At 38.5% G+C, this 25,201-nt stretch overlaps 1 protein-coding gene across 1 annotated transcript in view; it reads right to left on the reverse strand.

The window, feature by feature from the left end:
- The window catches only part of LOC118776507 (netrin receptor DCC-like), a 195,831-nt gene that overhangs the window by 137,110 nt on the left and 33,520 nt on the right, over positions 1-25,201 (reverse strand). The window contains exon 5 of the mRNA XM_036526869.1: positions 24,530-24,666. Within this exon, the coding sequence (XP_036382762.1) occupies positions 24,530-24,666 (137 nt within the window). The remainder of the gene's footprint in view (positions 1-24,529; positions 24,667-25,201) is intronic.

The following is a 25,201-nucleotide window of genomic DNA, read 5'->3' on the forward strand; positions in this document are numbered from 1 at the left end:
CATGCTAATCTTTTCTTTCAAATTACAGCATGACAGTACAATGTGTCACAGTAAGATGATTACTTTTTGTATTTTCTAGCTATTGCTTTCAGAGAAAACCTGATCTCTTACCCAGTTAATTTACTTTATGAAAGAGTGTGTAGTACAGGGGACATGGCTTGACATTTTTGTTCTTGTACAATACCATGTAAAGGGGGGCATTATTTGTAACATTATTTGTGTTTATGTATGTGTGTATGTGCATCTGTATGTGACCGATGAGCACAGTAGAGAAGACAAATTCATTGGTCACAACGGTTTAGTTCATTATTTTACGTTCATTAATCAATGGAGCATTTCATCAGCTGTCTGAGACTGTTCAACATTTCATTGACAATTGTGTGGGGTTACCAAATGGGGTGAATTCAGATAAACGTAATATTGGTTAATATTTGTTTTTTTGTCAAATTGTCATGACTGCGGCGTCTTAGCCGGTTGTTTTCTTTTCCCTGTCCATGTGCTGTTGTTTTCCTTGTGTTCTAGCCCTGCCCCGCTCTCCGCCCTGTCTCCGCCCACCTGATTGTCTCTACCTGCCTGCCAGCACACCTGCTTCCCATCACCTCATCAGCCTAGCCCTATATCTACCCTGCTTGTCTCTGTCTTGTTTTCCAGTTCGTCTCAGTTTGCTGTTTCGCTACTTGCTGTCTGTTCTGGTGTGCCTGTTGGTTCCGTTTGCTTTGCCTGTTTATTCTTGACTACGATTTCTGGACCTGATTTGTGGAATGTTTGCTGTGTTTTTCTGGTTTTGGACTTTGCCTGTTTTTCCTGACTTCGTTCCTCATTCTTGCCCTGTGGTTTTGGTCGCTGTGTCTGCCCGGTTTTTGACTCTGCCTGCCCTGGCTTCGTTTTGTGGATTACCCGTTTGGATTATTAAACCTGTTTTTGGCATCCATCTCCTCTGTCTGCGCTTGAGTCCCTGCCTGAGTTCTGACACAAATAGAAACTGTTTATTTTCATTGCAAATAGCCTAATTACAAACAATTGTTACACATGTATTCAACTCTTTCGTTTTCAGCTTTTTCCTGAGAGAAAACTGATTTATTTGTCCAGTCAGAATGTGTCAGCCAGAATGTTGGAAATTTATTTTTCCCATTTTTAGCAAAACTCATGTGGTTATATCTGTGCATATCCTGGTAATAAAACATTTCAGATGAGATTAAATTCTTAAACAAACCCCCCAAAAATACCCATGAAAAATGAATAAGATAAGACCATCGAGACTACACAGTGAGGAACCTCAACTGTAAATATATATTAAACTAACAATTTTGATATCAATGTGGATGAATTCAATGATTCCCTTCTCTGTTCAGACAAATATAGTCCCTGGTGATGCCACAATGTGCATCAATAAATCATTAGTCATGGTATTAATTTATCATGGCTGTATACACTAATTAATCCATAATGATTATCTTTAAACGGTAGTCTTGGCATTTTCACCAGAGGCTCACACTAAACTACCAATTACCGTTTGCTACAATCATTTTAGAGAACAGTAACCAAATAAAAACAGAAAAACATCTGGAGGGGATTATGCATTTATTGAAAAGATTTAGAAGAGATAACTAGACCTAGAATCAGATAAAGTTTGTTTTGGAAAGGTCCTGTAATGAGAGGATAGGATGGATTAAAAATGTAAATTCTGCGCAAAAACTACACATATAAAGACTAAAAATGTACAAAGTAACACTTATATTTCATGCAGACAGAGACCTGAACAAGACAGAATAAGTGGCAAGTGTAATGTAATGTTCATTCTTTATTGTCATGAATGTCAATAAACAATAGATTTCTAACGGTCAGATCAAACATTGCAGGAATTATTGTGAGAACACCTATGCAGGAACACATATGTCTGAAACATGCATTTAATGTGCTCATATATAAGCTTTATATAAATAAATACACTTCAGTGTACACCATCACTGCTATTTATAGTTAATACACTTAGCACTGTTGCAATTGTTTCTGGCTGTACTGTTTCATGTAAGAATTTTAACTGACTGAGTCCCCATCAAACTTCAGGTAGGCTGTTCTCCATCTATACATGAAACATTTCTGATGTCAGTCACTTGCACACATAATTTAGCATGATTTTCACTTTTAATTTATGCTTTTCATGAGTTCTTTATATTCAGACAGCTTATTAGCTAATTAGATTTTTCATCATTTAAAATACATTTTGAACAAAGTTGTGCCCCAACAAAGACAATAAGTGAATGGAAAGTAGTTTCTCTATAATGAATGTATGCAAAGTGTTGGTGTAGGGGGGAAAACACTACAGAATCATCAGTGATGGAGAAAACTTGCTACAATTATGAAAACACATTGCAAAGAAAGGCAATTTAGAGCCATGATATTTTTTTTTTAGGCATTTGAAAGTGAATAAGATTGAGGGCTGTGTGTGTGAATGTATGTGTGGGGAGGTGCTTTATAATACTGTGACATCTAGTGTGGTTTTCTATGGGACATAAAATTCCGCCCAAAGGTTTGGCTTCATTCAATGAAATGCAACCATAGTGAAAACATTGTTGGCGTGTATTGTCATTTAAAAAAAAAAAAGAAACACGCAAAATAAAGTCCTTCTAATTTATTAAGCACATTAACAAGCAAGTCCTTGCCGTACACAATCTCCTTTGGCTGTCAGCCATTAACTGAACAACGGCTACACGGCCCCTGGGTATCCACACAATTTTCACCAACCAATCAGATGTATCTACATCACATTAACTGAAAAAAAAAAACAAATGTCAGTCAAGCTGACCTCCAACAAAAAATGCACAAAACTGCCTTAACTGTGCAACCATACACAACAATTGCATAATGTGGTTAGACAGAACTTGGAAAAAAAAAAAAGTATATGGGCTTAGAGTTCTCTGAGATTTTTTTCAGTCCTTTCAAGTTTTTAATATCATTTATGACTTTGCTATAAATTTAATTTTACAGTAAGACCTTTCTAATAACCTTTTTAATAATTTTAATATAAATACTGCTGCTGAAAAATATTATACAGATTGAATACATCTCAAAAGCACATAGCCATGGGCTAACGTATGATATCTGATTAAATATTTTTTTAATGACAGCTGTGAAAATCATATTCTTAACCATGTGAAAAGGTGAAAATCTCTTCAGCACTTGTAACTTGTACTTGCTGTTAATAGCCTTTGAGGATTTAAATGCAGCATTGAAATTCAGTTTGCTTCTGGACCACCATCAGCAAAAGGAAAGACAACCTTTTGAGGACTGAATTGTGATATTTAACTGTTTGTATCTTATTTAATGGTTTCAAACTGTGCCTCCACATGTAAAGATCACCGTGAAGCCATAGTAGATGTGGTATAAATGTGAAAAATGGGCAGTGAAAAACAGGCTGTAATGCCATGTGACACATGTAACTGGCTGTGAAAGTATAGTTTGATACTACTATTACCATAAGCCCTTGCAGCAAATAACCTTCACTCTCACATGTCTTTAAAAACACCACTGGGGGGAATTCTACATCAGAGCTGTCACATCAGATATCATTTTTGGTGAAAATACAGAAGCTATTTTCCATCTTTCCCATCAGAAAAATAAAAAGCAACATGTATTGAGAAAGATTGCTGTGCAATTTTTAAGGTATACATAACATTCAGTTTTGAATTCACCACTGAAATTAATTGGAGATCTGATCTTTGGTCAAAAGGTTGACAGATAATGCAGAGAATACATAATAATGCAGATAACACATAATATTACATAACATGCTCACAAATACTACTTTACCATACATCTTACAACAAAATACAAGCAGTGTCTGAACTTGTATATAATTCATTCACAAAAATCTGCTTTTATGTTCAAGTTTAATGATGGCAAAAGACACAAAAGATCCAAAATAATCATGAAATTACCTCTGCAACTTGAACATGTGAAACTGTTCAGTGTATGTGTCAATGGAGGGAGAAGAATGGACAAAAGGAGAATTCCTGTACTTCTCTGCCATGAGAAATGTTTTTTTTTTGGGGGGGGGGGGGGCTTCCGAGCAAGTTATGGAGTAGACGTGTGCGACTAAGCTCCATTGAACTTTTCATTTAAATATGTACAGTGCTGGCCAAAAGTATTGGCACCCCTGCAATTCTGTCAGATAATGCTCAATTTCTCCCAGAAAATGATTGCAATTACAAATGTTTTGGTAGTAATATCTTCATTTATTTTGCTTGCAATGAAAAAACACAAAAGACAATGAAAAAAAAATTAAATCAATTATCATTTTACACAAAACTCCAAAAATGGACCGGACAAAAGTATTGGCACCCTCAGCCTAATACTTGGTAGCACAACCTTTGGACAAAATAACTGCGAACAACCGCTTCCGGTATCCATCAATGAGTTTCTTACAATGCTCTGCTGGAATTTTAGACCATTCTTCTTTGGCAAACTGCTCCAGCTCCCTGAGATTTGAAGGGTGCCTTCTCCAAACTGCCATTTTCAGATCTCTCCACAAGTGTTCTATGGGATTCAGGTCTGGACTCATTGCTGGCCACTTTAGAAGTCTCCAGTGCTTTCCCTCAAACCATTTTCTAGTGCTTTTTGAAGTGTGCTTTGGGTCATTGTCCTGCTGGAAGACCCATGACCTCTGAGGGAGACCCAGCTTTCTCACACTGGGCCCTACATTACGCTGCAAAATTTGTTGGTAGTCTTCAGACTTCATAATGCCATGCACACGGTCAAGCAGTCCAGTGCCAGAGGCAGCAAAGCAACCCCAAAACATCAGGGAACCTCCGCCATGTTTGACTGTGGGGACCGTGTTCTTTTCTTTGAAGGCCTCGTTTTTTTTCCTGTAAACTCTATGTTGATGCCTTTTCCCAAAAAGCTCTACTTTTGTCTCATCTGACCAGAGAACATTCTTCCAAAATGTTTTTGGCTTTCTCAGGTAAGTTTTAGCAAACTCCAGCCTGGCTTTTTTATGTCTCTGGGTCAGAAGTGGAGTCTTCCTGGGTATCCTACCATAGAGTCCCTTTTCATTCAGACACCGACGGATAGTACGGGTTGACACTGTTGTACCCTCGGACTGCAGGACAGCTTGAACTTGTCTGGATGTTAGTCGAGGTTCTTTATCCACCATCCGCACAATCTTTCGTTGAAATCTCTCGTCAATTTTTCTTTTCCGTCCACATCTAGGGAGGTTAGCCACAGTGCCATGGGCTTTAAACCTATTGATGACACTGCGCACGGTAGACACAGGAACATTCAGGTCTTTGGAGATGGACTTGTAGCCTTGAGATTGCCCATGCTTCCTCACAATTTTGCTTCTCAAGTCCTCAGACAGTTCTTTGGTCTTCTTTCTTTTCTCCATACTCAATGTGGTACACACAAGGACACAGGACAGAGGTTGAGTCAACTTTAATCCATTTTAACTGGCTGCAAGTGTGATTTAGTGATTGCCACCACCTGTTATGTGTCACAGGTAAGTAACAGGTGCTGTTAATTACACAAATTAGAGAAGCATCACATGATTTTTCAAAGGGTGCCAATACTTTTGTCCGGCCCATTTTTGGAGTTTTGTGTAAATTGATACTTGATTTGACTTTTTTTTCTTTCTCTTTTGTGTTTTTTTATTGCAAGCAAAATAAATGAAGATATTACTACCAAAACATTTGTAATTGCAATCATTTTCTGGGAGAAATTGAGCATTATCTGACAGAATTACAGTGCTGGCCAAAAGTATTGGCACCCCTGCAATTCTGTCAGATAATGCTCAATTTCTCCCAGAAAATGATTGCAATTACAAATGTTTTGGTAGTAATATCTTCATTTATTTTGCTTGCAATAAAAAAACACAAAAGGACAATGAAAAAAAAATTAAATCAATTATCATTTTACACAAAACTCCAAAAATGGACCGGACAAAAGTATTGGCAACCCTCAGCCTAATAATTGGTAGCACAACCTTTGGACCAAATAACTGCGAACAACCGCTTCCGGTATCCATCAATGAGTTTCTTACAATGCTCTGCCTGGAATTTTAGACCATTCTTCTTTGGGCAAACTGCTCCAGCTCCCTGAGATTTGAAGGGTGCCTTCTCCAAACTGCCATTTTCAGATCTCTCCACAAGTGTTCTATGGGATTCAGGTCTGGACTCATTGCTGGCCACTTTAGAAGTCTCCAGTGCTTTCCCTCAAACCATTTTTCTAGTGCTTTTTGAAGTGTGCTTTGGGTCATTGTCCTGCTGGAAGACCCATGACCTCTGAGGGAGACCCAGCTTTCTCACACTGGGCCCTACATTACGCTGCAAATTTGTTGGTAGTCTTCAGACATCATAATGCCATGCACACGGTCAAGCAGTCCAGTGCCAGAGGCAGCAAAGCAACCCCAAAACATCAGGGAACCTCCGCCATGTTTGACTGTGGGGACCGTGTTCTTTTCTTTGAAGGCCTCGTTTTTTTCCTGTAAACTCTATGTTGATGCCTTTTCCCAAAAAGCTCTACTTTTGTCTCATCTGACCAGAGAACATTCTTCCAAAATGTTTTTGGCTTTCTCAGGTAAGTTTTAGCAAACTCCAGCCTGGCTTTTTTATGTCTCTGGGTCAGAAGTGGAGTCTTCCTGGGTATCCTACCATAGAGTCCCTTTTCATTCAGACACCGACGGATAGTACGGGTTGACACTGTTGTACCCTCGGACTGCAGGACAGCTTGAACTTGTCTGGATGTTAGTCGAGGTTCTTTATCCACCATCCGCACAATCTTTCGTTGAAATCTCTCGTCAATTTTTCTTTTCCGTCCACATCTAGGGAGGTTAGCCACAGTGCCATGGGCTTTTAAACCTATTGATGACACTGCGCACGGTAGACACAGGAACATTCAGGTCTTTGGAGATGGACTTGTAGCCTTGAGATTGCCCATGCTTCCTCACAATTTTGCTTCTCAAGTCCTCAGACAGTTCTTTGGTCTTCTTTCTTTTTCTCCATACTCAATGTGGTACACACAAGGACACAGGACAGAGGTTGAGTCAACTTTAATCCATTTTAACTGGCTGCAAGTGTGATTTAGTGATTGCCACCACCTGTTATGTGTCACAGGTAAGTAACAGGTGCTGTTAATTACACAAATTAGAGAAGCATCACATGATTTTTCAAAGGGTGCCAATACTTTTGTCCGGCCCATTTTTGGAGTTTTGTGTAAATTGATACTTATAAGTGGCGTGCGGTGGGTTTTTCACCGAGGCAAGCAGAAGTCAGCTACCCCCCCGCCCCTCCAACACACATACACACAGATATCCACACACATGGTGCCTGAAGTGGTCCATTAGAAAAACAGCCAAAAAAATTTGAAAATTAAAATCAAACATACCATTTTGTGGCCATACAACATAATCACACTGCTCTCTGAAATTTTTAGTCTGTCCAATATGGTGCAACTGTCTGTCTCATGGTTTTCTACTGTTTGTCTTTCCTGTCTTTAAAGTAAAGTGCCTCTCCTGTGTAGTTGGAACATTAAGGGGATCCAACATCCTATTAAATGTAACAGGATCCTCACACACTTGGTCACTTGGTTCAGACATCATGTATCTTCAAGAGACCCATCTTTGAACCAGTGAGCACACCAAACTTAAAAGAGGCTGGATCGAACAGATATTCCATTCCAACTATGGGGATAGATCTAGGGGTGCAGCTATATTAATAAAGAAAGGGGTTCCATTTACGCCAGCCAATGTAATATTGGATAACAATGGCAGGTTTGTCATAGTAACGGGTAAGCTATATGGCAACCAAGCTGCACTCACCAATATCTATGGGCCGAATTGGGACAACCCTCAGTTCTTCTGTCGCCTCATAGTAAAATTCCCTGACCTTAACTCACGCTTGTTAATATAAGGGGGGATTTCAATTGCACGCTACAGCCAATGTTGGACAAATCTAACCCCAAACACAATAGCACTGTGTCCAAATCAGGTGCAAGGGTTTTATCTTTCATGCAATCCTACAAATTATTTGACCCCTGGAGACACTAATCCCACTATCTGATCGACCATAGGACCATCTCCGTTGTAGTAATGCCAATACCATGGCATAGTTATTTCTGACCACTGCCCTGTCCAATTAGACATGTCATTTCCAACTAGCATCTTGCCTCAGCGCTCATGGCAACTTGACCCACTATTACTAACCCACAGCTCATTTAAAAAGTTTATCTCTGATCAAATCGACTTCTGCTTAGAGACCAATAGCACCCCTGGCATGGTATATATACTGTTATATGGGAGTCACTTAAAGCCTACCTCAGGGGGCAGATCATTTCACATGCATCTCATGAAAAAAGAGAACAAACTAAGTGCCTTTCTGAACTAACCCAACAGATATTGGATATAGACAACAGGCTAGCCCACGACACATCTGCTGATCTGCTTAAAGCATGACTATTGTTACAGAATTTGATAACCTTTCAATTAAACAAACGGAGCGGCTTATACTCAAAAGAAAACAAATATACTACAAGCACAGTGAAAAGGCTGGTAAATTACTGTGCCATCAACTCAAACAGGCAGCAGCACACAACGTGATCCCTGAAATCCGTGTTGCACTAGATTTAACTTCTACACATCCCCAAATCATAAATGATGAGTTAAAATCATTTTATGCCAAATTCTATACATCACAAGCCTCCACTCATACGGCTGGGGTCCAGGTATTCCTAGATGGCCTAGACATTTCAAAAATTAGCACAGAAAACCAAACCATCCTTGATGCCCCTATAACAACCCAAGAAATAATACAGGCAATAAGTTCCATGCAGAGTGGGAGGGCGCCCGGTCCAGATGGATTCCCTATGGAATTCTATAAACTATTCTCACCCAAACTGGCACCTTTTCTGTGCTTGCTGTTCCATGAAATTCTCTCTGAAGGGAAGTCTCCCACTCTGACCCAGGCAACCATATCAGTCGCACTAAAAAAAGATAGGGACCCCCCTGGACTGTGGTGCATACCGCCCTATCAGCCTCCTCTGCTGCGATTGCAAAATCCGATCCCTTACATCATTAACTCCGACCAAACAGGCTTCATATGAGGGGGGCAATCATTCCATAATAGGTACCGGTTATTTAATGTGCATTACTCCTTCCACTCGACCTGTCAGCCAGAGGTCATACTTTCCCTTCACGCACAAAACGCTTCCGATCAGGTCAAGTGGGAGTATTTATTCATGGTCCTGGACAAATTTGGGTTCGGTCTATCTTTCATCTCATGGATTAAGATATTATCAGTATCAGGTCAGATTATTTTACACTGCACAGAGGGGCTCGCCAGCGATGCTGCTTGTCACCTTTCTTATTTGACATAGCCATTGAGCCCCTAGCCATAGCCCTGACAACGGATGGGAGCATCACTGGTATCATTAGAAATGGTGTAACACATAAGGTATCGCTGTACACAGATGACCTCTTATTATACATATCCATTCCAACAGAATTGCCACCAAAGCTCAAAGACACACTACAACAATTTGGGAGACTGTCAGGCTACAAATTAAACTTTTCAGAAAGTTTGCTTTTCCCCATAAATCAACTGGCAGCAACCACAGATTACAGCAGCTTCCCTTTCAAGATAGAGAACCAGGCTTTCATCTACCTGGGAATCAAGGTTACAAAATCATACAAGGACCTTTATGACCACAACTTTAAATTGCTGTTAGAATGTGCTAAACATGCCTTTACAAGATGGTCAGCACTCCCAATTACACTGGCTGGTCGGGTCAATACGGTCAAGATGACAATACTGCCACGTTTCTCATATTTATTCCAAATGACCCCTATTCTACTACCCAAGTCTTGGTTTAAACAATTAGAGAGTCATATCACCACCTTCATTTGGGGCAAGTCCCCTCCGCGTATCAAGAAAGCCTGCTTAGAGGTGCCCAAATCTGCAGGGGGGGTTGGGCTTGCCTAACTTCCTATTCTACTACTGGGCAGCTAACATTTCTAAATTGAATTACTGGATCTCAATACATGAGAATAAGCAAGGACCAACATGGGCTTCTATTTATCTTTTTCACCTGCGTCGCCATATTGATTTCAAAACAAGGCTTGGGTGGGTAAATGACTCTAGTTAAGCCAGCTAGTAGTATACACTCGACACTACAAATCTACTTTCTACTCAGTTATGTAGCGTTACCAGAGTGTTTAAGGCTGGTCTTAGCTACCTGCTTAGCTTCATTCATATTTCGACCATGTTTAGCGATTTTAAAAAAGCTAGCTAGCTAGCTACCCAGCTGATGACTGTCATGCGAGATGACTGTCAGATGCGAGAATGAGGTAGCTAGCAGCTAGCTAGATAACAGTATCGAAACACGATTAACCTATGAATGGACAACATTTCAATACTAATTAACATCTCACTAACACATACAGGGTACACAAACTGTTAGCCAGCTGGTGGACACTTAACTAGCGAATATTTAATCCGTGTTTAGCAAGCTAAAAGAGCTAGCTAGGCAACATTACCCAGATGACTGTGAGATCGAGGTAACGTTAGCTAGCTAAATAACAGTAGCAACACACGATTTACATATGAATGGGCAACATTTCAACAAGAATGACCATCAAACTAACACATACAGGGTACACAAACTGTGGGCAAGGTGTGCCCTTTTGCCTTTGGGCACAAGCAGTAGGTTTTGTGTTCATCTTTCACATGCCATGCCCACCTAATGTCAAATTACCTCGGGGGGTTTTCATTTTCAATATGGGCGCAATGTGAAAAAGGCTAATGGAACTAAGATCTGATTCTGTAACCTCTCTGATCTCTATCCTAGGCTGTCCCTTACCAATCAACCAATCTTAAAAACCTGAATCCTGTTGTCAAAAATTCCCTTAAAATATGGTTTCAATTCAGGAAACATTTTCATTCCAACCAGGCAAGTGGTCTCCTCCCACTACTGAGCAACCACCTGTATCCTCCATCCCTAATTGACACAGTTTACCAAGCATGGCATAGAAAAGGTCTGGTATTCTTTAGCAACCTCTTTGCTGATGGTACATTTGCTTCCTTTGAAACACTGCAAAAAGATCACAATATCCCAAAGATAGTTTTTCTATAAAATATTTCTCATTTCCTTTCCAGCCACCTAAAAATACGATGGATTTTTTACTAGAACTAGACCCTTATGAGAAAGGGAGGGTGTCTAAAGTCTACAAAATAATACAAAATATCAACCTCCCCTCGTGGGATAACACTAAATTCGCATGGGAAGAGGACTTGGGTGTTGTGCTCTCTGATGAGACCTGGCAACACAGCTTAAAATGTATACACTCCACTTCCCTTTGTATAAGACATGGTCTCATTCAATTCAAGATAATACACCGATTACACTATTCAAATGAGAAATTGACCAGAATTTACCCCAGCACTAGCCCTGAATGTCCGAGATATTATCACAGTCCAGCTACGTTAGGCCACATGCAACATTTTAGGTAACTTTTGGGAGGTTTTTGAAGCAATCTCCTACATGTGTGGAAAAACAGGAGAGGCCAACTCTATTATTGCAGTTTTTGGAGTGCCTCTGCTGGAGAAAGGACTTACTGCCTGCCAGGCAAATGCCATAGCATTCATGACACTGTTGGCTTGAAGACTCATTCTCCTGCAATGGCAGTCAAAGAAACCCCCCTCGTTTAAACGTTGGGTTAAGGATGTTCTTTCTATGATCCCATTAGAAAAGCTGAGATAGAATCGGAATAGGTCACGAGTTAAGTTTACCAAAACGTGGTCTTCCCTTCATAGAATTTGTTGAGAGCCTACCTTTCCTACCTACCTACTGCTATGCAATTTGTGTATCAGTATTGTCTGTACTTATATCCCATGTAACTGTCTTCTCATTTTTTTGTTCTCTTTGAGATGGGGGGGTGGGGGGTTCTTTTTTTCCTTTTCTTTTTTCTGTCAACTTTTGTAAACTGAAAAACTATGAATAAAGTGTTTTAAAAATTCCAAATAGAGGACTCTACATCACACTAATTGATAATTAGAAATTTTGAATAAATTCCTGTAAATCATTCTAGAATCCACAATCAAGTATAGCTGGCATTCATACATTAGGCCTGCTGAGTTTAATCAAAATTAAACAGTGTAGAACTTAACAGAAACTATAAGATTCCAACACCCTCTCTGCTGGACTGGTCCCACTAATAATAACAATCATATATATATACATACATATATATGCCATTGGTGCTCATTGCCTCAAAAATCTCTATGAGATTGACTCTGCCAAAAATCTCATGATGCTATTTTAAAAGGACCATAATTCATTAATTTTAAATTGTTTTCAAATTACTTCCCTACCCTTATAATCAGTAAAAATTATCTATACCCTTCCTATTACAGTAACGGTAGGTGCTATATGGCAAGCTCTTTTTATCATGCTTGGACAATTCCATGATTCTACAAATATATCTGTGTGTACACTTGTCATCAGACTGGTGATAAAAATTTTTTATGATTTTTTTCCAGACTGAACTGCCATGTTTACAGTACATTTTAGCTTTTTTGCCAAAGTCCAATGAATACATGAAATTACATGAATACATGAATCAGAATGGACATGGCCATGTATTATTCATCTCACTTAACATTTGACACTCTTGAAGCTGCAAATGACACCGACCAGAGTAGGACATATTCATCGGCTGTTTTTTTCCCCCACTGTCCATGATACTGCCACAGTGATGTGGTGAGTCCACATATTTCTCCATAGTCCATATTTCTATGTTGATATCTATCTATCTATCTGTAGTTTAAATTCCACTGCACTTGCTGCAGTCAATTTGGCATTGGTATGCCTACAATAATTAAGATTTTGTAACAACCCTCTCTCGATTAATGATATGGGGTGATAATGAATCACAAACCTAAGCAACATTTTCACAGCATGCAAGTAAACAATTAGCAGGTTGTTTGTGTCTCTGCCAAGAAACTAAGGACAATTAATTGTAACCATCCGTCTCCATAACTGAGATCCTTTCACTGTGCTTTCCTTTCAAGTATATGCCAAAGGCATTGATGTTCTTATGCACTGTCATTTATTTTATTACCCATGTGGATGTAATCTACACCCTAATACTAAAAGAGTATAGATGCCAGGCCTAATCTCTAAAAATGAACATTTAATGACTAAATGTAATGCAATGTAACCATGCATTGAAACCATGCATCTTTCTTGATTCACTTTCTGAAACCCGACTATTAGGCTCTTAACCATCCAACCCATAGTAAGGCCACTTTTGGTACAAGACCATCGAGGAAATCAGAAAAGAAACTTCAACTCTACTTTGAAATGATTCCACTAGGAATCTCCCCTGAGAGGTTGAAGACAAAAACACACTAATGTCATCTCTGGAGAGCAGGTTGCAAGATGTGGGTGATGCACCACAGAAAATGTGGTCAGTAGTTTGCGTACTAACATGTGAATGTTAGTATTTTTTTCCTACTGAATGGGTGTAGTGTGTTAGACTACAGTCCTGTTTCAGTCTCTGTGAAAAGAAACGTGAGATGTTTTTTTTTTCTGTAGTCCAATAATGTGCTAATCCAAATCCCTCCTGTAATTGCTGTCATTGAATATAAATCCCTCTTTGGTTTCTTTTCCCTCATTTGTCAACCAGTTTTAGTAGTTACCAATTATGGAATTAATCTTCTCACCATCACAATGACAGCCACAATCCTTTGATATACCTGCACACCTACCACATCTAATTTTCACACCATAAGTCCAACAGCACAAAAGGAGGCAATCAATGTCAGAGCATAAGCACATCCTCCTTATACTATCTGAGAAACTCACAGACACCCACATGAGTCCCACAGTGTTGAGAGTCAAGAGAAAAGGGGAACCTGACCAACCTACACACGTGGTGGAACAAAGCCAATTGGTTCCATTGATGTTGGCTCCTGGACATTGTTGACAAATGATACAGCTGTTTTTGAACTGTGAAGTGAGCACTCAGCCTTCACTTGAAACAAGTGCTTTCACTGCCCAAGCCACTCAGAAGCCTCAAGAAAACTTGATATCTTGTAAAAAATCATTTGATTTGTTGCTCAGTTGACATGCAGTGTTATAACAGAAGCATTCCCTCAAAACACTACTCATATTCCCACCCTGCAGCTTCATATTGACTCATCCACTTACAGCACTCAGCATAAAATTGTTTTAGGCATCAATCATCAACACACTGTTCAGATTTCATAACTCTTTTTCCATATGTAGATTATTGGAACAGCAGAGGACTTGTTATACTCTCAGAGAAAGTCATCGGTGTGTAAAAACACATCAACTTGGCAAAAGCATACACCTTCATTGAGAGCCTATCATGTTTTTTTACTTTTTCTTGCACAATACTGACAGTTTACTTTTACAGTAGAGACACTGTCAAAAAGTCCTCAACTAAAATTAACAGCACTCTGGTATAACTATTGATTTATGGTTTAGGGAACATGTCTAGCCTTAGACAGGGCACCATCTACATGGGGAATATTGCTAATCTCCTGAGAGGTACCCGTCATTTAGGCTCCAGGTGAAGACAGTCAAATTCTACAATGAATAAAAAATTTAATAAAGTGAGGTCTTTTAAGTCTGTTAAAGCCTGATTTGTCAATACAAAACACAGGTGAGGCGACAATGCAATTAATAAAATTGGTTTATCAAAAACAAGACAGATATTGAATAATCAATGGATGAAATGAAATAAAATAAACTAGAATAACTAAGTAAACAAAGACAAACACAAAAAAATTAGTGAATAAATGATGAATGTTAATAGCAGGATAAACTACATAAAACAGGTAATGTAAAAGATAGTGAAAAATTTATGAGTGGGAGTTCATATTGGGAGCTGACAGCTGTAAGTCAAACTGTAGGAGATCATGAATTGATAAATGAAATTGATAAAATGATAACCATATTTTGGCGTGCTTGATGTCAGTCTTAAACGACAGTGTATTAAATGTGTGAAATTTATAAAATAACACTCAATGGATTACTGAAGAGGACCAGTCCATTAGATACACTGGGTAGGCAGCTCAAGCAAGAGAAAGAGGTGCATGCAAGGGAGATCAGCTATCCAACCATTGTCAAAAAATCCACAGTGAACAGCCCAGGACACACGTAGAAGAAAACAAATGTGCCATTCAGGTCTGTCACTTGAGGTGCCCTTCTTGTCGCTTTATTATTGGGTATAAATAACATCAACGTGGAGGGTTGTCAAAGAGATCTGGTTGTCTTTGCATCCTTAAGGGCTGCCTTAATGTACAACCTCCAGCATGTTGTTGGGTCACACTCATGTGATAAAGGGCTGCATACCTACAGCTGGATCTTGCAGCTTTGTGGCCAGATAGAGATGTTGTCAAAATAGGGGAATGAAGAAGAGACACAGTTATCTTTAAATTCAATCTCCAAGAGTTACTTCTGCAAGTAATTGCAAAATTCTCCAATTTTTCTCCAACTTTTCTCCAATGCTGTGTCGGTTACTGATGCGGGATTTGCTTCCCAGAGCCAGTTGTGGATTCAGAGCAGAGTGTGTCTGTTATTGGAAAAACTATTACTTTCCAGAGCTGGTGGTGAGTTCAGGATGTTGGGTATATCTGTGGTCAGGGAATGTCAATTGGATTAGACAATGGACCCCCGGTAGATGTTGTGTGACAAAGAATGTGAGAATCCCCAGTAACTTCTGGGTGACCATGGCTGGAGCTCCCCCTAGAAGCATTAGTGCTGGGTATGGATGGCTGCACCAGGATCCCTGTGTTTCCTGAAATTAAGGTCAATGCAAACAAAGGTCCTTTTCAGCTGGCACAGTGTTTTTTTATGGCCTGGTCAGGGGAGGGTCATGCAGAGCACAATCTTCCCCCTTACAGATGACTTGGGTCCATAAACCCTAAATTCCTAAGGGGAGATGCTTGCTCTTTAATTAAAGTCATCTCAGAAAACACATCCAACCTTTGGGTGTTCCAGCGGTTGATTCAAAGCTGATGAAAACTGGTTTCCATGCAAGTATATCATATGTTGATAAACCCTATAAGGGTGACGATAAGCAGGATAATCTTCAGTTACTTGCTGTGGTATGGCCACACCAATATTTTTGTTGTATGTGGCAAAAGCTCAGCATAACAGTTTTAGATTTAAGTAGTCATGAATGTTATAGAAATAGAAAATGTAGATGTAAAAGAATATATTTGGTTATAGATCTATAGTAAATGATAGAAAGTAGAATAGTAAGACAGTAAGTAATACAGATAGTAGTGTGCTATAGAATATAGTAGTATATATTCCAAGTAGCAGAAAGTAAACAGAAACTAAACATCAAGTAGTTGAAATGATTCAAAATATTAATATGAGGCAGTGAAAATGTTTTGAGCACCTTGCATATTAACTAGCTTGTTATGACACAGCCCCTTGCTACATTAACAGTTATGGCTAGTTTGCTTATATGGTACAAATCTATATTAAATTTCAGTTAAATGACAAGCAAACATTACATGTCCATTTAAACAACAAGTGTATGATACATGAAAGGATATCTGACAATGTAGAAAGCACCATCTCTGTATCATTTCAACTATTTATTTTTCTTGTGTCTCCTGTTGTGATAAACTATTGTACAGCTTATGTAGATCGGATGATAAATATTCCAACACTCCTGAGCCACAACTGGCTTACTGGGTTCTCAAAAGCAATGTCTGAGCCTTTTCTTTTAACAAAGTTACAGAAACATCCCTGTTCCTACATCTAGATCATTTGACCAAATGGCTTGGTTTTGTTTGGTTTATGGAGAAAACAACCTTCCTGTTTTGCCTTGCCTGTGGCTGTGTGCACTGTTGAGTCTGACATCTGTCTCACTTATCTTTCATTATCATTTCTGCCTCTGTCCAGTTCTCTCCTACAATAAAACAAATTTGCCCTCCATGAAGGTGGTTATAATTTGAACAAATCCAAATGTCAGAGCAGTTAATGGTGTTTGCACGCAACACCCGGTTCAGACTGACCAAACAGAAGAACGCTGATAAAGGAATACAAACATGTTCACACCAACTTCCTGGCAAGCCCCACTCCACAGAACTGTGTAAATCAGACAGGTAACAAGCACTGTGATAAAATAAATTTAAGGCCTTAATCCCCCCTCTCTGATGTTTTATTGCACCATTCTAACCTTTAGAGTTTCTGCTTAATTAAGTGTGGATATAAATAGGTGGCACCAGAGAGATATTGATTTCTGTCGCTGGCATTTAAGGTACATTGGACTTTGTTATTAGCACTGGAAAAACACTTGTGCTAGCTGACCTTAAAAGCTAATGGAATATGCTTCACGGGTGGGAAAATGTTGCAGTGGGAGACAGGGAACGCTAAGGACAATATTTATGATGGCCGGAGTCTACATGTACAAAAAAATAAATAAATAACAGAGGAAAACAAATCAAAATGAGTGGCAATAGCTCTCAATACAGAATATGTTTAATACCTGCTCTTTCCATTAATGGTATACTGCCTTGCCTTTCCCTGTGTCTGAGCATGTAAGGTCCTCTGTTTCAAGTAACCACAGAGAGCTTTATTCCCAACTCTGAGTTATGAATTTAAATGAATGACACATTTTTGATCATAAAACATTTTCATTTATTTCAATGACAAGCTCAATGTTGTTTAAGAAATGAAAAGAAAAATGGAACACTTGCTTAAGTCTGTTATTCAAAATAAGGACAAAGCAAATTATGGTGGGGCTGAACATACTTCAATGATTTCCTTTTTCTTGTAACCATTAATTTAAAAATGAATGAGGACCAAAATGTCTTTCCTAACCCATATCATGGCTTATGATGCTAATATCTATCTGATTCATAACTTATCAGAGCAGATAATTATCTAGTCTTCATGCTGTATCCAGGCAACACTGTGTAAGGCACTGAGGACCATGCAGAGTTTACTAATGATATTGTTCATAGATTGCAACCATGTGCTTCTGTGGGTTTATATTTGATCTTCTGTATTAATTAAATCCTGGTTGCATCCTGTGTTTGTTCATATTACTTCTGCTCCTCTTTGCAATCCACCTGTCACACCACCTGCCACAACACAGTAAGGTGCACACTAAGGACACACCCTTTCACATAGCTGGCACCTCACTTGTGAAACAAGCCAACCACAAAACATCAATCAGTCCTATTTTGGATGTGTAGAAGCCAGAATGCCTTGTAGCTGTGTTCCCCAAACCTGGCTATATCATGGTTTATACTAATAATAATAGTCAGCATTTGAACTATGCACTAATTGATAGTGATTCATTTATATGGTAGCAGTTACATTGTATTTAGCAAACCCTCTTGTTGTTATGAAATATGCTTGTAATATTAATATTATTGCATGCTGGCTGCATTTGCACTTTGAAAGTTCTTGCTTTTATTTATTTATTTGGCAGATCCTGTGTTCTTATCCAGATAAAATTACAAGGCCGTCCTGAAAAGATATTACATACAGTGCATGTCATAGCAGCATGATATGGTGGACAACTACACTATTACCATCTTTCCACCTCTCCTTGACCCAAGAATTAGATAAATTTACATTACAAATGTAAATCACAAAAGAGATTTTAAGGACATGAGGCTTTCCAGCAGAGGGATGTAGTGGTAATAATGTTGCAGTTTCACAACAGTGTGAGTCACACAATTGCTTGAACACTGACTTAAAGGCACCAACTAAAGGCCCCTTGCCATTCTCTTTACATGAGGGGGTAATCCATATGTTCACATCAATGTTTTCAAGACTGCAATTACATATTACAGTCTATATTTTCTATAACCTTCTGTAGGTGATATCTTTCACTGGCAATAAGTGAGGTGTATATCAAGTAAACAATAGAATTTTCACCCATCCTGGAAGCTGATTTAATTTGTTAATTGTGATTTAATCATTTCAATTTGTTCTTATTCAACACAAGCCTCATTCAAATAAATTAACAATAGCCAGATGAAGCTAGCATCTAGTTTTAAGATAAGAAGGCCATTGAAAGTAAATAAGGGGGTAGTTTTGCAATTTGGTGATAAACCAGTTAAATGCACTGTCAGACAATCAGAAACTGCATAGTGGTACCTAGCCCTAAAACACATTCCTCATTTCTGTTGTAGTTATTTGCTGAAGGGCAGATTTACAGTTTTATGGGTAAGGTGAAGAGTAAGGACTCACAGAGAGTGGTATTCACAGAAATAATTACAATTCAAAAGGAAAAGCCCTTATAATTACTTAAAATAGCCACAATAACTGGCTCCATAAAACACAACCTATTCATTTTCTGCTGGTATAAATCAGTAAAAACTGAACCCAACACAGCTTAAATACAATGCACCATTAATCGTCACACTAAGCTTGAGGAAAAATAGGAACAAATTATTGTCACTGCTCTGTACTGTTGCAGAAAAGTTAATAATGCAAGCCAATACGCATCAGTAATGTGATCACATTTTGTCCAACACATCACAAAGCAAAGCAATTTCCTTTTGTGTTTAACTACTCTTAGTCAGAGATAAAAAAAATGCAGACAAAAACATCATGGGCTGAAGGCAATGACAAATGAGCTGTTATTTCTCCATTCTGTGTGATGCATATCTTATTTGTTCCTCCCCAGTCCTGCATGTTAACATTTTCATGGTATGCTATGTCTCCTGGCTCAATTAAAATGTAAATTTCTGCGGCCCACAATACATGAGTACTATGGGCAAATGCTTTTAATAATCATAGTGATGCAGGGAAAAAAAATCCTCAATTTCAAGACAGAGCTTTGAAATTAATCTGTAGCAGTTAGTTTTTTTTTTTTCTTGTTGAATATGAATTTCTGAACAGCTACAGTACATACACATAAGGTTTGGTAAAATGTGTAATGGTAACCTGAAAATCCAGTGAAGTAAAAACCCACAGTGATTCTGAAAGACTTGGGTTCAATGATAAATGAAGACGAATACTACAGCATCAAACCTGCACACTTGTGCACACAGATGCACACACACACACAAATAAATGTACATACACAAAAACACACACAAGTTATTTCAAAAAGGATTTAAAATCTGACTCTGGATTTCAGTTCAGAAAACCATACCATGTTAAATAGTAATAGCTGATAGTTAAAGACTGAATAATCAGCCTTTAAACTGTATTTAAAGTATTACTTATATGCAAGTTTATAAGGTAAAAATGTAACATGTTCTTCAGTCTTTCAAAGCTGCACTGCAATATTAACTAGTGAGGAGTTGTGATCACTGCTATATGACTGCTATAGTGACAAATAGCAAGGGACAACACATTATATATAACATTCTCCATTTTGAAAATCAAAGGAGATCCTGCTTGCAGTGGAGCAGTAGGTGGGGGAATGGATTAGTAACCAGAAAGATGCAGGGTTGAGTCCCATGGGGGCGCTGCTATCTTGCACTTGTTTGCAAAGCAGATTGTAGCATCTTCAAAAGGGAAGCCATCCAGGAATCTCAGTATGAAGATGATATAACTGGCCAGGTTTTTCTGGTTAAAATCAGAAAACTCGGATAGCCCTGCCCATTCAGAGATTCTTGAAGCCTCAGTTTTCTATCCAAAATTCTCTCTTCAGGCAGCAGATTTGTGGAAAAATGAAAATACTAACTTAAACACACAAAGATAATAAATAAAACTAATCAAGGAACAAAGACAGCTCATAAATGCTTAGGGCAGGAACAGCTTGGGTGATCTTTCATTGTTAGTGAAGATTGTCAGTGCAACTTGCAGCTGTAGAGTTTTTCTCGTATTAGTTTTACCCCCATAGTTTAAAACATGTGATATTTAAATAAATCTAGGGTGTCTGTAAACTGTTCATGTGAAATTCACAATATAACATGACAGAGAGATCATTAAGGCCTGAGACAGATTCATCAACTGAATCATGGGACATTTGTTTAAGCTCAATCTACAGTGACTTGTAATAAATCTTTTTAAACTTAAGCAAGACTGAACATCTGTTGATGAATTCTGAATTGAATGGATTACACTACATTCCAAACCCTGCTGCAGAGGTTGTAGAATCAACATACAATGCCAGTAACAATCTGTAGTACTGATGGCTAATTTCTTTGGATCATTCGTAAATGAGTTATTGAGAGCTGCCTAAACTATAAACTCTAAAAGCCTGGGGGCTGCAGTGTAATTGGGTTAATTGAAACAAACAGATTTGTTGTAATCCCATTACAGTGCACATTGAACAGGACTGAAAAACAACATATAGGAAAGAAACAGGATGTGGAGGCACATTTACACAAGAAGATGTAAAATCTCTGCTGGTGGTGATCATGGTCCAAGTTATGAGCGTGATGAAATTACAGCACAGAAACTTCCAAATAACACCATCAAGTAGGCTGCAAATGCTTTATAATGATGATATTAATTGTGAAATAAATGTACCCCCCGAAAAGTAATAAAACGAATAAAGTGATTATTTAAGATTCATATTTTGATTCCAAATACTTTTTGCATGCATTTTTCATATTGCTAATGACCAGTTTATTACCACCAGATCTTTAGCCAAGGCTCTGCAGTGCACCAACAGGCAAGTGGCTGCTCAGCAGTAAAAGAAGTAATGGTGAACTGTTCTTCAAGGGATCGTAATGTGGAGAGGCTCTGTTAATATTGGCTGTGAATAGCAGTAGGCCCCCTCCAGAGACTCCTGGGAAGACAAAGCACAGACTGCATGCTCTGTAAAGCTATTCCGATCAAACAATGCATTGTCTTTCAGCCACAGAACGCCTACCTCCAGTCATCTGGCAGTCCTCTCAAGTACCCCTTCCTCTCTCTACTCCCCACGGTGGGAGACAATATGTTTGAATCACTGGGAATGCGCGTTTTGCAGGAAGCCCCTGCTTAGCGGATATAAGTCCATGCATTTCGCCGGAAAAGTGACACATTTGTGGATGGCACTCCCAGGAGAGGATTATCTGGGTGCCGCAGGCCTCCCCAACCACCGTACCTGCTCAAGCAGCTAACTGCACTGGCCAGGACCCCCTCCCCTGTGAGTTGCTGTCCCTGTCACACTTCACTGGGAGAGAGAGACAAGCCGAGCTGTCACCGTGCTGGCCGGCTGGTACTACACCCCCCACCCCCCCGCCACCCCCGCCCCCCCACCAGAACTGGGCAACGCGCTGATCTTGTCAGCAGATGGGTCTGTGTCAAGCAGACCCCGATTGCACAGAATGAGATTCAGCTGAAATCGTTTTCTTCCATTCTTAGCCTTGCTGCTATGTGGCTTGTGTGAACAAAAAATGAATAATTTAGTAATTCTTTATTTCCTGATTTCTAGGCAAGGAATTAATATCCTATCAGATATAGGATATTAATCCGCAGGCCAAATGGTTAGCCCTTCTCTGTGGGCAACACAGGGAGACAAATAAAAATTTACTTGCACACAAATGGCACATTAAATGTGATTATAGGCTTGGAATGGATTACACAGTAATTGCTATCAAGGAACTGTGACAAGATAGCATTTTTGACTTTCATCTTGTTTCCCTTGCAAATAACATAGGAAGATTTCTCAGGTTCTAAATTTTAAAAGCAGAAAAACAGACTGATGCCACAGATCCTGGAACCTATGTATTACACAGGAATTGCTGAATTGGTGGATTGGGATGGACATATATAATGATCTATTGGCATTCATTCTGGTAGATGAAGGAACATGTATGGTTTATGTAATGGTTTGCAGGCAAATGTGTTTGTATATATACAGCATTTGTATGCAGATATGTTGGTTTATTTATAGGTTTGGTAGCAGATCAAATGGTTTTTATGGTTTGGTTTGCTGGTGTACATATAAGTTTAATGGTCTACCTATTGGATTTGTGGTGTATATATTGGTTTGAATTCTTATTTATTGGTTCATTGACAGATGTATTGTTTTAAATATATTGGTTTTCTGATGCACACGTTAGTATAATGATGCATGTATTAGTCAAGCCTATACACTTTGCCACACCATACCAATAATCAATGTTGAATCAATGTTTAGAACAGTGAGCCAATATAAATGGCAGTGCCAGTTAAGTAACACTAATATACTATACTGAAAAGGTTTTTTTTTTCTTCAGATCAGGAACCCATAGTAAAAATATTAGGATTGAACATGAAAGATGGATCATGTGCTCCCACGTTGAACATAATTGCAGATTTAATTCAATTTTTATGTGTAGTATTGTGATGTATTTTGCATTCTGTGTTCTAGGGACTAAAGTATGGTAGTATACTTGGCTTCCCTTGTCTAGTCAGGTTGCACAAGTTAACTTAGGGTAGAGTTTGAATGGTGTTATGTTCACAGTCACTAGTTTGTGAGTGTTGTTAGCCTGGTGTGACACAGTTGCTCATCTAACTTTAATGGATACACTTTTGTTCTATTGTGCTGGAAGTCGCTCTGGATACGAGTGTCTGCTAAATGCATGTAATGTAATGTAATTCTGGGCATTTTTGAGTGAATTTAGAGTTTTGCACTAGTTCTGTATTTCTCAGAGAAAGTGAAGATAATATAGGATAACATTAACAAGCAGTTAGCAACAGCTACAGAATGCCACAATGAAATTTTAGAATTTCAATTCCCAGCATTTTAAGATATTACTAATATGAACTTGAATCCCTGAAACTTACAACTACTGCAATGTACAGTAAAAACTAAAACTAGCACAAGTTCATCTTACTACAGACACCAGACTCTCTGGAATTCATTAAGTATAACATCACCATGTGCTCTTATGAGTTTACTGCATTTGATCTACTCTGTCTAAAGCTTAGGCCAAAAACCTGTTCAACTCTGCAAGGATTATCTAAACTGCTTGTGCAATGACTGGTTTGACAGGTTTGACAGTCATTGCAAACAGTAAGGTTAAAATGGTAAAAAAAAAAAGAATTTTGGATAAGCAACCACTTTCAAGAGACAGATAGATTAGCTCTTGAAATTCAATTCCAAAGTATCTCCAAAGTGTGTGCCACATCTCTGCAACCCAGATGAAATGAACTTATGTCTGCTGATGTGCACTATCAGTTTGGAACAAACAGTGGACTTTCTGTTCTTGAAAGTTACTGAGGACATGTCCAAGTCACAGTAACCCTAAAGAAAGCAAATAGCATGCCCTTGTAAATGAGTGGTAAATGGATGTTATAGTAGTAGTGGCCAGGTTACATTTTTTCAGATTTTGTAATATTAAAATGATTTATTTTTACACAAGAATGTGCAGTTGGATTTCCATTTTGTCCATAATTTGTTTCCCTCATTTAATTAAATGCCTTCATTAGAATCTTGAAATAAATACAGAAAACAATGTATTAAAGAAAAAAAATACAGAGCCACATATAACGATTTCTGAACAGTTAATCACATTTTTTATCTTCAGATAAAATCTTGTGTTGATAAATTTGTATAAAAATAATGCCTGGTGGAGCAATTGCAGTTAAATTCATGTTAGGTCAGACTTACCAAGAACAGAGAGCTCACAGGAGGCACTGATGTTTTCATTCTTGTTGTGAGCCACACAGCTATAAGAGCCGGAGTCATCATCCATAACGCTGCTGATCAGCAGGTTGCTAGCCCCAATCAATGAGTACTTCTTTGTCCTATGAAGGCAGAGCACTTTAGTTGGAATGTTGACGAAACAGTGAAGTACATACAGTAAAGGCTTACACAGGCCACATTCACCATCTTACACCATTCCAACATTTGCTGAACTCTTGGGAGCATGTCAGCCATTAATGTGATGTATTGACCACTAAACAGTCTGGTATGGCTAATATGTATAAGGAAACCTGATGAACTTGAGTCAAATGAGGGAGGTTTCTACACTTTTTTTTGATGTGGAAGTAATTTTCCTGTGAATTATTTATCTACATCATCTTTCAGTGCAAGTGCAATCAGTATGATAATATAAATCAAGAGAGTAAGTAAGTAGAGAGAGAGTAAATAAGAGACTGAACTAAACTTATATATTTGAGATACACCATCAACATCAATATTCAATTCACAAAAAGTAAAGCATAGTTTTCAGACTCCTATGGCGTGTGATGGTCTATTATCAAGCAAAGCCCCTACTTCATATGAAGTAAGCACTATAAGTGAGCCGGTCACTCAGTACCATACATTTATTCAGTCAAT

Source organism: Megalops cyprinoides, chromosome 4, assembly GCF_013368585.1.
Source record: "Megalops cyprinoides isolate fMegCyp1 chromosome 4, fMegCyp1.pri, whole genome shotgun sequence".
NCBI classification, from domain to species: Eukaryota; Metazoa; Chordata; class Actinopteri; order Elopiformes; family Megalopidae; genus Megalops; species Megalops cyprinoides.